Here is a 14,805-nt window from a genome sequence, read left to right as displayed (position 1 = left end):
CTTTTGTTCATGAAGCCTTCTGTAGATTGTGAAGGAGGTGTCTGGAGGTTTTTGCTGATGTCACTAAGTTATTTTATTATTCTTTACAGTTTTTACAATGTTGTCGCCAACTGCTGTCGTTTTCCTTAGTCAACCCATTCAATGCCTATTCTTTCTTCTTCCACAAACGGTTGTACTGGCTATGGCCAGAGCAATGACTCTGATTAACTTTCCATCTGAGATTCACAGTTGCTTTTTTATTTTTTTATAGACTGCTTTCACTTGGAGATTTCCTCCTGCCACACAAAAGAGAATTTTTTGAATTTCTACTCTTGATGGAGTGCTTACTCCTGGCGCTTCCATTCTTGTTTGTATGTCTTGGCAACCTTTGTGGTGTTCTTTTATAAATATGGTGCCCACATATCCCAAAAAGTATAACACACATTGGAATGGGCACATGTTATCATAGGTTGCCATCAGTATGTATCTTTTTGCAGTTACAGTGTTATCTTCAGCCCATTTAAAATTTCTGGTTTTCATCTTGCAGCATTTCTCTGTTAAGAATGGTAAGGAACTTATTTGGGGAATATTTTGTACACATAGCACACCAGACAGGTGTTTTTTTTCCCATATGCCTTGTTGTTTCCTGTCAGACTGAAGGTCTATCAAGGTCACCATTTTCTGAGTTTGTTGGTTAGATATTTGTCTGATTCTAAATTAACACAATGGTTAATGTTAACATGGTTTTATTTTAACCTGTCCTGGTATTTTGCATCTGTTATTTATTGGTGTTTATTTTATATTTATTTGTAGTGCAAGCTGCAATGGTGTTTCTGGTGTTTACATAGGCCAGCAATAGTGGTTCTCCTAGAAGTATTTTGTCCCTTGATGCTAATGTTACTTGCCTGCCTTCTACTTGTCTCTGCCTAAATTTGGGTTTTTTTGTATAGTGTTTTAACCTGTTCTAGGTAAATTTCTGATGCTGTCATCATGCACCCTACAATGAAAATGATCAGCGCTGTTGCTTTTATTATAATCTGTGGTAATCCTTTAGTTGTTCACCCCCCTAGAGACCCCTTGAATTGCTTCTTAGGGCCCCTCTCGATCTTCTGACTGTCTTTCACTAATGTCTCTGTAATTTCTGTTTTGTTAATCGTGTGACATTCCTTCAGGACTATCTGTCTCTGTGGTCTTCTGGTTGCCACCCGCTGTGAGCTCCTGATGACTGAGGCAGTATGACCTGCCCCTTCCTCAGATTCTGATCCTCCCTGTGGGGCAGCTTGGCCTTCCCCAGTTGATCTTGAGGAATCATGTCTTGGTTCTAATTCTGTACAGCAATGGTTTAGTTGAAACCATACCGCTCTAGGCGTTGCTAATACCAGCTTCAATTGTCTGTCCCTCTGTCCTGAGTGAATGAGGTTCTCAGCCAAGATAAGATAGTAAATGGCCCCGTCCATCGTCCCTTTGTTGTGGTGCAGTTACCCTGTCCCCTTAGCAGAAAAACACCCCAAAACATAGTGTTTCCACCTCCATGTTTGACGATGGGGATAGGGGTCAAAAGCACCATTCCTCCTCTTCAAACACAGCAAGTTCAGACCCTGAACTGACCACAACACGATTCCCCCTATGAATCATTCAGATGTTCTTTGGCAAACAAAACCAACCTTGTGGGCACTGCAGAATATCAGTCCGTCAAAGCGTGGTGTTAACAATTGTTCTCTTGGTAACCGTGGTCCTAGCTGCCTTGGATCATTGACAAGATCTTCCTGTGTACTTCTGGACTGATTCGTCGCTGTTCTCATGATCATTGAAACTCCACAAGGTGGGATCTTGCATGGAGCTCCAGACAAAGGAAGATTGACAGTTATTTTGTGTTTCCCATAAATAATTGCATTAACTTTTTTACTAAGCTGCCTGGCAATGGTTTTGTAGCCTATTCCAGCCTTGTGTAGGTCCACAATCTTGTCCCTGACATCCTTAGACAGCTCTTTGGTCTTGGCCGTGGTGGAAAGTTTAGAATATGATTGATTGATTGCTTCTGTGGACAGATGTCTATTATACAGGTAATGAGCTGAGATTAGGTAGACTCCCTCTAAGAGACTGATCTTAATCTTAGCCCATTAAAAGACACCTGGGAGCTGGAAATCTTGCTGATTGATTGAATTCTTATTTCACTCATTAAAAACAAACCAGTTTATAACTATTTTGAAATGTGTTTGTCTAGATTTTTTCTTAATGTTAAAATAAACCTACCATTAAATTTATAGACTGATCATTTCTTTGTCAGTGGGCAAATTTACAAAATCAGCAGGGGATCAAATACTTTTTTCCATCATTGTACCAAGTAGTCATTTATAGAATTAGGTTTTTTGATTATTTGGAAATAGAAGAGTATTACAGGGACTAGTAGTCTCTAAATCACATTTTCAATTTTCAAATTCAAATTTTATTTGTCACATACACAGTCATACACAGTACGATATGCAGTGAAATGCTTAGGCGATTGCCCGTGACCTTAAAAGATAAACGACTGTTTATAGGAAATAAATACTGTATTTTTCCGCACTATAAGGCGCACCACATTATAAGGCGCACCTTCAATGAATGGCCTATTTTAAAACTTTTTTCATATATAAGGCGCACCGCATTATAAGGCGCATAGAATAGACGCTACAGTAGAGGCTGGGGTTACTTTATGCAACATTAGATGGAGCTGCGCTAAAGGAAATGTCAACAAAACAGTCAGAGTGTCAGGAGTTAGTAGGACCAATAATAAGGGCGAAGCAATCTACTCAGTTCAGTGCGTTTATTGCGGCACACAAACAAAACTACAGCGCAAGCATCAGCTGAGCAGTCTTTTCTTTAGAAAAACACAGAAGGAGTCAATATTAATACCTGGTGAAATCAAAGTCCTTGAAACATAGATAATCCAAACCCGTAGCTCCAATAGGAAATCCAAAATAATCCAACAGATAATCCAACGAAAAACACCAGCATTCAACAAAACACAAACCGGGAAAAAGTATTACAGTCCATACTCCAAAGCAATAATCCATGTAGCAGAATCCTCAGCCATCGAGTACTTTAAGTCCTCCACACTAGTTTGTCATGAGTTTATCCGGTGCACAACAGGTGCAATCAATCGGTTTAACGAATGTCAAGCTGCTGCATGAACACCATTCCGCCCAGAAACGAGACCTTCAAAATAAGAGGTCAGCCTGAAAGGTAGTCGGCGGATCCTCACACAGAGAGGTCGGTCAAACTTTATTAATAGATTGCCATCATGCCTTTCAGTTCAAGTGATAAATGAATAACAATAAGTTGTGACAAAGGCAGCTAAAAAGTATTATAGTATTGTTCTTAAAATTTATCAGAGTAAGAGTTGTGTATTTTAGTTGATCTTTGTTAAGATAATTAGTTGCAGAGTGAGCGCTCTTTCCACTTTCTTTTCAATAGTACAGCTTTGACGTATTTTCTCCGTAGGTAAATTAAGCTAGTTTCCACAGTAAACTGAACTGGTTCATGTCTATACTGAGTCTGCTTTACACCTTTGTGCCTTGGAAAGCATTTGTCTTTGTAAGTATTCACGTTTATTGTCATTAGAAGTTTGTTAGTTGTTACCTGTTACATGTGATAAATTACGTGTGCGTGTTATTGTAATTAGCTTCATTCAAGTCGAGCTAGCGTGTGCGAGTGTAACATACCAAATGTGTAACGATATGTATTATTTGTTATTTTAGTTTCTTTCAGTTACATAAAGAAAAGATAGGAGTTTGTCCTCCAACTGTAGCCATCTCGCTTTGTTCCCTCGGAAACTCTGTTTAGTCTTCTTTACGTGGCCATCTTGTTGCTGCCTCCACTTCTGCACCATTGATTCGTTAATGTTAAACGTCTATTCCCGTGTTCTACTGCGTGACTGACTCAATATTGATCCATATATAAGGTGCACCGGATTATAAGGCGCACTGTCGGCTTTTGAGAAAATTGAAGGTTTTTAGGTGCGCCTTACAGTGCGGAAAATACGGTATAATAAACAAGTTTGACTAAGAACTAAATATCTGTACAAGAATAAAATATCTGTACAAGCATAAAATATCTGTGCAAGAATAAAATATCTATACAGTACAATGTACAATATAAGAAAAATATAAGAAAATAATAAAACCTGGGTGTACCTAGGTGAACAATGTAGAAAAAATATAGAATTTGGAATTTTGTGTGGGAAGGAGTGTAGTATAAATAGAAATAGAAATGTCCAGGGGGTGTGCAAGTATGCTGTAAAGTGTTCATACTTAAAGTGAATTGTGCATAATAGAATGAATAGTAATATGAATGGTGTGCAGTGACCACTAGGGTCGATGATTGTCCCGAATGTCCAGAGAGAGTGCAAGAAGCATGAAGCATGAGTGTGTAAAATGGGTCACCGCACCACCACCACATAGTACATGTGGTGTGCTGGTTGAGAGTCCGTATTGCCTGTGGGAAGAAGCTCCTCCTCAGTCTCTCTATATTGGCCTTCAGGGAGCGGAATCGCTTTCCTGACCTCAACAGAGAGAACAGTCCATTGCTGGGGTGGCGAGGTCATTCACGACCTTCCTGGCCTTCGTCCAGCACTGCTTGCTGTAGATTGAGTGTAGGTCAGGGAGCTCGATGTGGATGATGCGCTCAGCTGATCGCACAACCCTATGTAGAGCTTGTCTGTCCTGCATGGTGCTGTTCCCGAACCAGGTCGTGATCATTCCTGTCAGGATGCTCTCTATGGTGCAGGAGTCAAAGTTCCTGAGCACCTTGGAGGGCAGTCTAAAGTCTCTACCAGTACTCCTGCTTCTAGAAGTGCTTGTTTTGTGAGCCAGATACCATGTAGTGCCTGTTGTTTTAAAGGATATTGATTTTAGTAGGGTAATGTAATTTCTTTAAATATTTTTCATAAATCCAAACATTGGTTATATGTTTGGACCGTAGATAATTTGGTACTTGTTTTAATATTTCTTGGTGTGTGGTAAGGGGCATCTGAGTTGGCACTCTGTGCCTAACTTTTTCTGCTGGACTGCTGTCATAAGTTTTATTAGATATTCTAATGAACTCTTCAGCAGAAACATGGATACATTTATTGTCAGTTGGAGTCCATTCTGATATCTGAAGTGCTTTGTGGACCACATAGGTGCCAGGTTATGAGATATACAGTATGTCCCTCAACTATATACAGTGTCAAATGTTTTCTTATTCATTAACTCATCCCAACATTCTTCAAAGTTTTTATTTGTGCAATATGCATCATACATCATTGTACAATGTAGAGGTAATCTAGGTTTGCTGCCTTTTTGTATTTGTACCTTGATCCCCTGACTCTATTGTGTCCAGTTTTCTTCTAACTTAGAACTGGGTTGTAATCCCAACCAGTATACCACTGGATGTATAAAATGTTTATGACTCTTTTGACATTACAGGCATCATCATGTTTGGTGAGTCTGTGTGCACATGATTGTTAGTGACTTTAACAAGTGCTGTTTCTGTACTATGATGAACTCTAAATCCTGACTGAAAATCTTCATACATACTTCATCTTGTGCAGGTGGTAACATAATTGCTTTGAATCTACTTATTCAAGGATTTTAAAGATAAAAGGCACATTAAATATTGTATTGAATTGACTAAAACCTTGGATCAAGAGTAGGCTTTTTGAGTAGAGGTTAGACTACAGCAACCTTAAAAACCTGTGGTACATAACCTGTTTGTAAAGATAGATTGATCTAATCTAATATGACTGTGCTGATCGAAGGTAAAACATCTATGTTGGTACATGGCTCTGAAATAAACAATGAAATAGTTTCCTTAAATTTGTCCACAGCATTTTAGTATAAACATCTACTGTAGTGGAATTTTTCCATAAGGTAAGTGAAGTTCAGTATAGTAAAATCAAATCTTATTTACAAAATACATTTTCTTTTTTTTAAAAGTCAGATAAACGAGTGTTTTTCAAGAAAAACTATTAAATGATTACTTTCAACACCGTATGTCAGAATGAGTGGGTTTATATTTACATTTACATTTAGCAATGTAACATTTTGAGTAAAACCAACGGAATCTAGTAGTAAATTAAATGGCCATATTGACATATTCTTCCTGTTGCAGCCAGGTTTCAGTAAGACAAAATAAATCAATTTGATGGTCACTTATCAAACCATTTATCAGCAGGGATTTAGACAAGATAGATCTGATATTCAACAGTCCACATTTTATTTTCTTTTTATTTTGTTCCATAAGAGGAGTTGTCTTTGTTTTTATTAAGTATGTATAAATTACTCCTTTTGTGTTGAGTTTTGATATATATATATAATTTTTAGGTGGTCGGGGAGCAGACACTGTCTCTATAGGGTTTTGGAGTGGGCGTCACAGCTGTAAGGAATTTGCAGAGAGACTTAAAGACTGTGTCTGCTTCCTGAGTTAATAGTGTTCTGATTTTGTGTCTAATAAACTTGGCCATACTTCTAGATAGTAGAGAGATGTACCATCTAAAGTGGGATGGATGCTGTCTCTTCTAATCTGCCCAGGTTTTCCCCAAAAGGTTTTCCCATTATCTATATAGCCCACCTTGTTTGCGGAACTCCACCTAGACGGCCAGCGGTTGAATGACGACTTGCGGCTAACCAGTTCATCACTGGTCAGATTAGGGAGGGGTCCAGAGAAATCTACAAAATCCGACATAGTGTTTGCAAAGTTACCTATTCAACATTAATTGTAGTGACTTCGATTGGTATAATCAGGCGTCCTTAACTCCTGTATCAATTAAAATCTTACCGTATTATATTTCTCCTTAGACAGGGGTTTCAAATATTATTTGACTTTGCCCGCTCTATGGCCTCTGGAGTCTCTAACTTAGCACTATAGAGCTGCCATTTACCAGAGTTGGTTCCTCAGCGGGTGTGTCGCTGTGTGGGGGATATCTATGATGAATGAACCTGCAGGTGAACTGGCAAGTGTCTTAAGGTTGTTTCCTTCCTTGAGCCTGGCTATTTAGCTGATTGGGAACTGACAGTGGTTAGCTAAACGGGTGCTTAAGAAATACAAGCGTATGCTGGGACTTTTAATTCAATTGCTGTCTAGTTAAATTTGGTATTTAGTGTATAAGTTAAGAGCTAACTTTACTTTGTATAGAACACAGCACAACAGCAGAACAAATCAGCGTTTGCAACAGAAAATGAGACAATACACCTAGGATCAGAATGCTCAGACGTTGCTGCTAAAATTCAATATAAATGTGCACAAGATTACAAATAGGGAGTGATGTCAGACAAAGCTGTGATAGTGTCTCGCATATCAGCTATGGACTTCTTTTGTGTTATTATTGTGTTTTGGCAGACTTTGATACACTTCTTGGAGGTGAAGTGGGAGGTGTGGAGTTTGGAAAGCTTCCCTTTGGGGCCTGTGAGGAGCCAGTAAGGTAAATTTGTTTGGTTTTACTGTAATTTGTATTGTAAGTATAGAATATAAGAATAACCTACATTACAGTTCCAACAAATGTGACATTGCATTTTTCACTGGCTTGAATATATTTCACTTTTACGCAGTGTGTTTAATATGCGTGAGATCTTTATCTTTTTGTCTTGGCTTGGTTGTTTTAGTGAGCTTCACCTTGCAACCACTTGGCCTCATCTGACCGAAGGTATAGTTGTGGATAATGATGTGTATAGGTAAGTGTGTTCTAAATTCTTTTAATGTAAGTTTTTTTTATTAGCTAGAAAAGTAGATATTGCAACCCCTCCTTGTTTAAAACCCCAAATCTAAAAATACAGTGTTATGATGTTTGAATGTATCCTAAAGTAAGGAAAATGTTGACTGACACACATTTTCACCCACAGAATTTTTTATGCACCACTAATATGTTCAAAACCTTTAAAACATCTCAAGTTCACTTACTTTTTCTTGACATGGTATTTGTGTTGAGTAATTTTAACAGTTTACAAACTGAATATAATGACAATTATACATTTTAACATTTGTTTTATTTAAGAATTTCAATCCAAATCTATTTTAGTGTAAGCATACGTGTTTTAGTCTTATCTTCCCAAAGATACAAGACAAGAGTATAATAAAGAATACAGCTGATTTACTAAACAGAACAAATAAGGGAAAAAACATATAAAAAGGCAATAGGACAGGAGTGGCCAACCCTGGTCCTTAAGAGTCACATTCCTGCTTGTTTTCCAACTATCTCTGCATTTCCTGCTTCTGATTGGCTGAACACACCTGATCCATGTAATCAGCAGAGGGTAGGGCAGAAATAGTTGGAAAACAAGCAGGGCTGAGGCTCTTGAGGACCAGGGTTGGCCACCCCTGCAATAGGACATTGTGATTGGAATTTAAATAACAGGGGATGAGGTATATGCATTAATCCTTAGTGCAATTTGCATGTCATATTGGCAGTTAGGGTGTAAAATGATAATGAGGGGAATGTAGCAATTAAGTAATTGGAGTAACAGTTGCTGAAATGACTACAGAGATGGGATGCATCAGGTTAGTCCATTTTACTGAAATTTCATTCCTGCAACTGTCGGGATCCAATCCCTCCCAAGTTGGTTTATCAGAAAGAGACTGTGACATTGCTCAATTGTGCTAAATACTGTCTTTATTTTTGTTCACATATACATGAATAATCCAATGCACATCTGGAGAGTATGACATATACCTTTCACACCTCTCTGTCACAACTCTGAAGCATTTCCCTCACACAGCTCACTATTTAGTCTAAGGCACTTCCTAGTATGTGGGCAAAGCTTGAACCCTTTCACCTTGTTCCACAACCTGTTTTGCAAAAGTTCAGTTAAAGAGCAAACAACCACAACTTCCCTTTTCTGCAAAAGAACACACTGTTTTAACACCCCTGCTCACCCCCCTTTAAGCATGTTAAGGTCAACAGTTGTCTCAATAGTAACATGCACAGCTACACAAGCTTTCATATAAAAATATATGTTTGTGCCAGAGGTGTTCTATTGGATTTAAGTCAGGTGAGCATTGGGGTCAGCCATTTGTATCAATTCCTTCATCCTCCAGGAACTGCCAGCATACTCTCACCACATGGGGCCAAGCATTGTTGTCACCAGAAGCAATCCAAGACCCACTGCACCAGTGTAGGGTCTGGCAGTGGGTCCATGGATTGCATCCCAATACCTAATGGCACTCAGGGTGCTGTTGTCTAGAGGCCTGTGCGTCCCTCCATTGATATGCCTCCCCAGACCATCACAAACCCACCACCAAACTGGTCATGCTAAATGATGTAACAGGCAGCATAACATTCTCCACGGCTTCTCCAGACCCTTTCATGTCTGTCGCGTGTTCAGGATGAACCTGCTCTTATCTGTGAAAAGCACACTATGGCCCTGTCCACCTCTCTTAGAGTAACTGCCTGTCCCCTAAAATCTTCTTTTTGCTGTTGAGACTGTGCTGGGAGACACGGCAAACCTTCTGACAATGGTACGTATTGATGTGCCATCCTGGAGGAGTTGGACTGCCTGTTCAACCTCTGTAGGATCCAAATATCACCTCATGCTAACAGTAGTGACACTAACCCTAGCCAATCTTGTTGCTCCTCTCATTCACCTGTTGTTAATTTTGGGTTAGGGTTGATGTTAGCAGCTTAAAGTGATAAACAACCCCCTCTGCTGCTTAACTGACCAGATTAATATCCTAGACGTTTAAGTGATTTGATGCTAAACTCTGATTAAAAAATTGTTCCTTTATGTTTTTGGAGGAGTGTAGTTCTGTAAAGAAGCTGTTGCTGTATCACTAGGATGACCGTATTATGCTTTAACATTACATTCTGCCCAAGCGCCTTGCTTTATTGATTTTCTGCCTACAGAAACATTTTTGCACCTTTTGAGACTGTTGTTAATGGTGGTGGGATTTCATGCAAGCATTTCCTGATTGAAAAAACAACCCTAGGCTGATAGCCTCTTCTTCAGCTTCAAAGCTTGCCTTTCCATAGCCGCTTTAATCCCTTTCTTCAGTCTTTACTTAACTTGCCTGTAACGGCCTTTATTATCCTACTGGTGAGCTTGATCCTTGTCTCTGCGGAAACGTCTTAAGTTTCTCAAAAAACTAAAACTTGTCATTGTTGCACCGACCTAAGTCCTGGTAGAGGTACAGGTGTTCTTACAGATCCTGATATAGGACACAGTGTCTGTGTACTCATCTAGGTCTGTCAATATCTAATATATTAACATCCCAATCTGTTCACTGGTTTGGTGTTTTTGAAATGCTCCCTGTAGGTTGGGATTAAGTAAGTTAAGCAGTAAGCACACAGAACCAGAGCTGCGTGGGAAGCAGAGTGATCTGTCTTTAATATAAGGTGACTGTAGCTCAGTTGATAAGGGCAGTCATCCCAGGGTTTGTGGTTCGACTTACACTTTCTCCTGGCTCTTAGACTAGAGACTAAAACCCCATAGTTGCACCATCATCTATTTGCAGCTGTCCAACAACAATTTTTCCATAAGGATCAGTAAAATAAAAAAAAAAAACAAATATTAAAGGTCAAGGCCAGTGTGACCGACCTCACGTCTGTCACATCTGTCTTATGATCATGCTTTTAGAGAATATTTGATTTTTTTTTTATTTCTAATGCATTTGCAAACTCTAACAAAAATCTAAATATGTGTTATCACTTTACTATTATGTAGGTTATCTTTTTTCACATGTCAAATTAGCCTATACCAGTAGAGTGGTATGTCATCAGCTGTTCTGCAGCCTGTGATAGGCTTACTGACTTAGTTTGGGAAAAGTGTCAAATGACTAAATATACATTTTACATCTCTACGTCATAGTATACTGATTTCTCTCTGTATAAACCTACCAGCATAGTAGATTCAGTAGATAGGTCATAGTCTTGACAAAAATGTACACTCACAGCTGACTCTATACTGTATGTGTTTCTTTGTATGATCTGGCAGTGACCTTGACCCTCTCCAAGCTCCCCACTGGTCAGTAAAAGTCAGGACAGCTGAAAACCCTCAGTGTTTACTTGGTAAGATAGTTCCCTAAATATTATAATATTTTAAAAACCTCGTAAATGTTGTCAACCACTTTTATTTTGCAGTTCTAGGTTATTTTTATTTTTTATTCTATTTTTTGTAGCACATATTTTCAGTGTTGGTACCGTATATGTAAGTACTGTATTTTCCGCACTATAAGGCGCACCTAAAAGCCTTCAATTTTCTCAAAAGCCGACGGTGCGCCTTATAATCCGGTGTGCCTTATATACGGATCAATATTGAGCTCGCAACTATGGTAAGCAGCTGCCGACTCTATTTTCCCTCGTAGAAGAAGTAGCACGCGGTGCATGCTGAGATATATGACTTGGCGAAGCGTGCCGTTTCAATTCCATTTGTGTGTTTGTGCAAAAACCCCAAAATGGCTCCTATTAAGAGACACGCTTACGACACAGAGTTTAAACTCAAGGCGATCAGTCACGCAGTAGAACACGGGAATAGACCAGCAGACAGAGAATTTAACATTAATGAATCAATGGTGCGGTTTCCTGTCTTTACTTGAGTTGTGAACTGAGGAGTACATTGCTCTCAACTACAATTTATCCTATCTTTTTTTTATGTAACTGAAATAAACAGAAAGAAACTAAATTAACAAGTAATACACATCGTTACACATTTGGTATGTTACACTCGCACACAGTAGCTTGACTTGAATGAAGCTAATTACAATAACACACACACGTAATTTATCACATGTAACAGGTAACAACTAACATACTTCTAATGACAATAAACATGTTAATACTTACAAAGACAAATGCTTTCCAAGGCACAAAGGTATAAAGCACACTCAGCATATACATGAACCAGTTTGTTTTACTGTGGAAAGTAGCTTAATTTACCAATGGAGAAAATATGTCAAAGCTATACTATTGAACAGAGAGTGGAAAGAGCGCTCACTCTGCAACTAATTATCTTAACAAAGATCAACTAATATACACAACTCCCACTCTGACAAATTGTAAGAACAATACTATAATACTTTTTAGCTGCCTTTATCACAACTAATTGTTATTCATTTATCACTTGAACTGAAAGGCATGACACGGCCAGAGCACATCATCAACATGGACAAAGATAAACTGTATCACGAAATTCTATGTCACTGACTTTACCTTGAGGAAAATAATAAAACAGCTGTTTATTCATTTTGGGAGTGAACGGAGTTGTCAGAACGCTGGTTTGGAATATATTAATAAAGTTTGACCGACCTAACTGTTTTGTAGACATTCCCTTTAGCGCAGCATCTAATGGTTGCATAACATAACCCCAGCCTCCACTGTAGCGTCTATTCTATGCGCCTTATAATGCGGTGTGCCTTATATATGAAAAAAGTTTTAAAATAGGCCATTCATTGAAGGTGCGCCTTATAATGCGGTGCGCCTTATAGTGCGGAAAATACGGTAATAGAACAGAATAAAATATAAAAGAACTTCATTGTCAGTTAAAGTGGCAAGCTGTCTCTGGCACACCAAAACATGACCAAGTGTACAGAACAAATGTGCTGATTGTTCTTACATTAAAGAACACTCTGTTTCTTACTGGCAACGAAGCAAAGTGAAGCAAAACAAAATTAGTCAAGTAGCAACAACACAGAATATTTTACAACTGCTTGTTTATTTTATTGATTGCATTTGGAAAGAATAACCCATTAAACAGTATATATTTTACTAGCCTTCCTAGCATTGAATTCATGTGCATATTGTGCTTTTCAACCTTTTTAGAATAATATATTATTATTATTGTTATTATGCATTTTTAATGAAAATGGATTTGTTTGACAGAGATGCTAATCCTAGATTCTCCAACTAAAGTGATGCAGATGTAATGGTTCAGTGACATTATTTCTTAGTGAAACCTTAAAAGGAGGCAACCATAAAAATGAAGAACTCTTGTGTATGTGTATTTTTCCTTCAGTCTTACTTACAAACATTTTTATGTCTTATACCATCCCCCCAATGCAGGTGACCTTCTCACAGAGTTCTTTAAGCTCTGCTGTAGGAAGGAGTCTATAGAAGAGATTCTGGGAAAAGGACTGACTGAAGATGAAGGCAAAGGTCAGGTCACTGGTGGTACTCTGATACCACCATGTCATTGTTTCTCATTGTAAAGTTGATAATGACACTGTATTTTAGTATGGAAGTATGGAACAAATACCGATGTCCCTTCAGAGATACAATATACGGTATAATTTTAAATATTAGATAATTAAACTAACCAAAATGTCATTGTCACTGTTGTTTTTCATTACCACAGAAATCAATGACATTGGCTCTGCTTTATCTAAGCTGACAGAGCCTGCAACAACTGTGCCCATCTCCAAAATGTCCGTTGCTAATATGGTGCACAGTGCCCGAAAGCATATCCGGCGCCACAGACGCATTGACGAGTCACCACTCAACACTGATGTACTCAATTCTGTTCTTCTGGTAATAACAAAAAACCTTTTATCAGATTGGGCACAGTGGAGTAATTATGTGTGTATTTGATGTCACGTTAAAGCAGCAATTGAGGAGGGGTTTTCATAAATTCATAAGAGCTGGTTGGCTGGAATTAGAATCCTAGTTGAAGCAGTGCCTTAGTCATTTAGCAATTTATTGGTAGTAAACTTCATTTGTATAGCAGAGTGGAATTGAATATATGATTTATGGAGTTCTACCAAATGTGGAAAATGTATTTCATTTACAATTAATGTTTATCATTTTCAGTAAATCCTATATTCTACATCGTCTAGTCCAGGAAAAAGAGCTCCTTGCAGACTCATTGAATCACCAAGCCTGATCCTGTGTCAAACTTTACCCTGCTTCAGTTTCATCCATATTAATCTGGGGGGTATACTTGCTGTTTGCAGACATGTATGCATAGATAACGATGGTCTGCATCATTGTTGCACACCCGTTTCGTTGCACAGTTGTGTAGGTCTGGATGATTTAACTGATTAGCCATGTGGGGGCAGATTACAGCCTAATCATCCTGTCTAACAAAATTTCTTGCTCGAAAACCTTTGCATAGCTTAAATAGAAGCCATACCAACAGAGCTTATTGTTAAGATAACAGCTGAGAAAATGGCAGTGACAGAAATGGTAGGTATGTACAGTGGCAAGAAAAAGTATGGGCACCCTTTGGGATTACGTGGAGTTTTGCATGAATTGGTCATAAAATGTGCTCCGATCTTCATCTAACTCACAACAATACAAAAACACATTTTGCTGAAAATAATAGTACACAAACATTATATGTTTTCATGTTTTTATTGAACATAACATGGTCCAAAATTACTCCAGATCATTGTGCAGGTCTGATCTGCAACTACAGGAAACGTTGCTGCCAAAGAAGGGTCAACCAGTTAAGTATAAGGTTCTCCTGGCTTCAATTAGCTCTTGGAGAAGTCATTAGGCTAGGGGTTCACATACTTTTTCCACCCTGCACTGTGAATGTTTACATGTTATGATCAATAAAAACATGAAAACAAAATGTTTGTGTACTATTATTTTCAGCAGACTGTGTTTTTGTATTGTTGTGAGTTAGATGAAGATCGGAGCACATTTCATGACCAATTCATGCAAAACTCCACGTAATCCCAAAGGGTGCCCATACTTTTTCTTGCCACTGTAGATGCTGGTAGCTGTGTGAAAACTTAATACATTTGTTTTCTTTTTTGACACTAACCACTATAATTGTGGTGATTAAAAGTTGTTGAGGTCATCTGATACTGCCCCCTGGTTATAGGTGGGATGTCCTTTACATAGCCCTAATTTGTAATGTGCGCTACCAATGCACCAAA

General features: G+C 38.4%; 1 protein-coding gene across 1 annotated transcript in view; it reads left to right on the top strand.

Annotated features, from left to right (window-relative positions):
• Nucleotides 1–14,805, top strand: part of rab3gap1 (RAB3 GTPase activating protein subunit 1) — a 75,108-nt gene that overhangs the window by 19,033 nt on the left and 41,270 nt on the right. The window contains exons 9-13 of the mRNA XM_026350818.1: nucleotides 7,339–7,420; nucleotides 7,602–7,670; nucleotides 10,923–10,996; nucleotides 12,986–13,078; nucleotides 13,278–13,450. Coding sequence (XP_026206603.1) covers nucleotides 7,339–7,420; nucleotides 7,602–7,670; nucleotides 10,923–10,996; nucleotides 12,986–13,078; nucleotides 13,278–13,450 — 491 coding nt within the window. The remainder of the gene's footprint in view (nucleotides 1–7,338; nucleotides 7,421–7,601; nucleotides 7,671–10,922; nucleotides 10,997–12,985; nucleotides 13,079–13,277; nucleotides 13,451–14,805) is intronic.

The sequence above is a fragment of the Anabas testudineus genome, chromosome 19 (genome assembly GCF_900324465.2).
Source record: "Anabas testudineus chromosome 19, fAnaTes1.2, whole genome shotgun sequence".
Taxonomy (NCBI): domain Eukaryota; kingdom Metazoa; phylum Chordata; class Actinopteri; order Anabantiformes; family Anabantidae; genus Anabas; species Anabas testudineus.
Note: the sequence above shows the minus strand (reverse complement) of the source record. Positions and strands in the feature narration are given on the sequence as shown.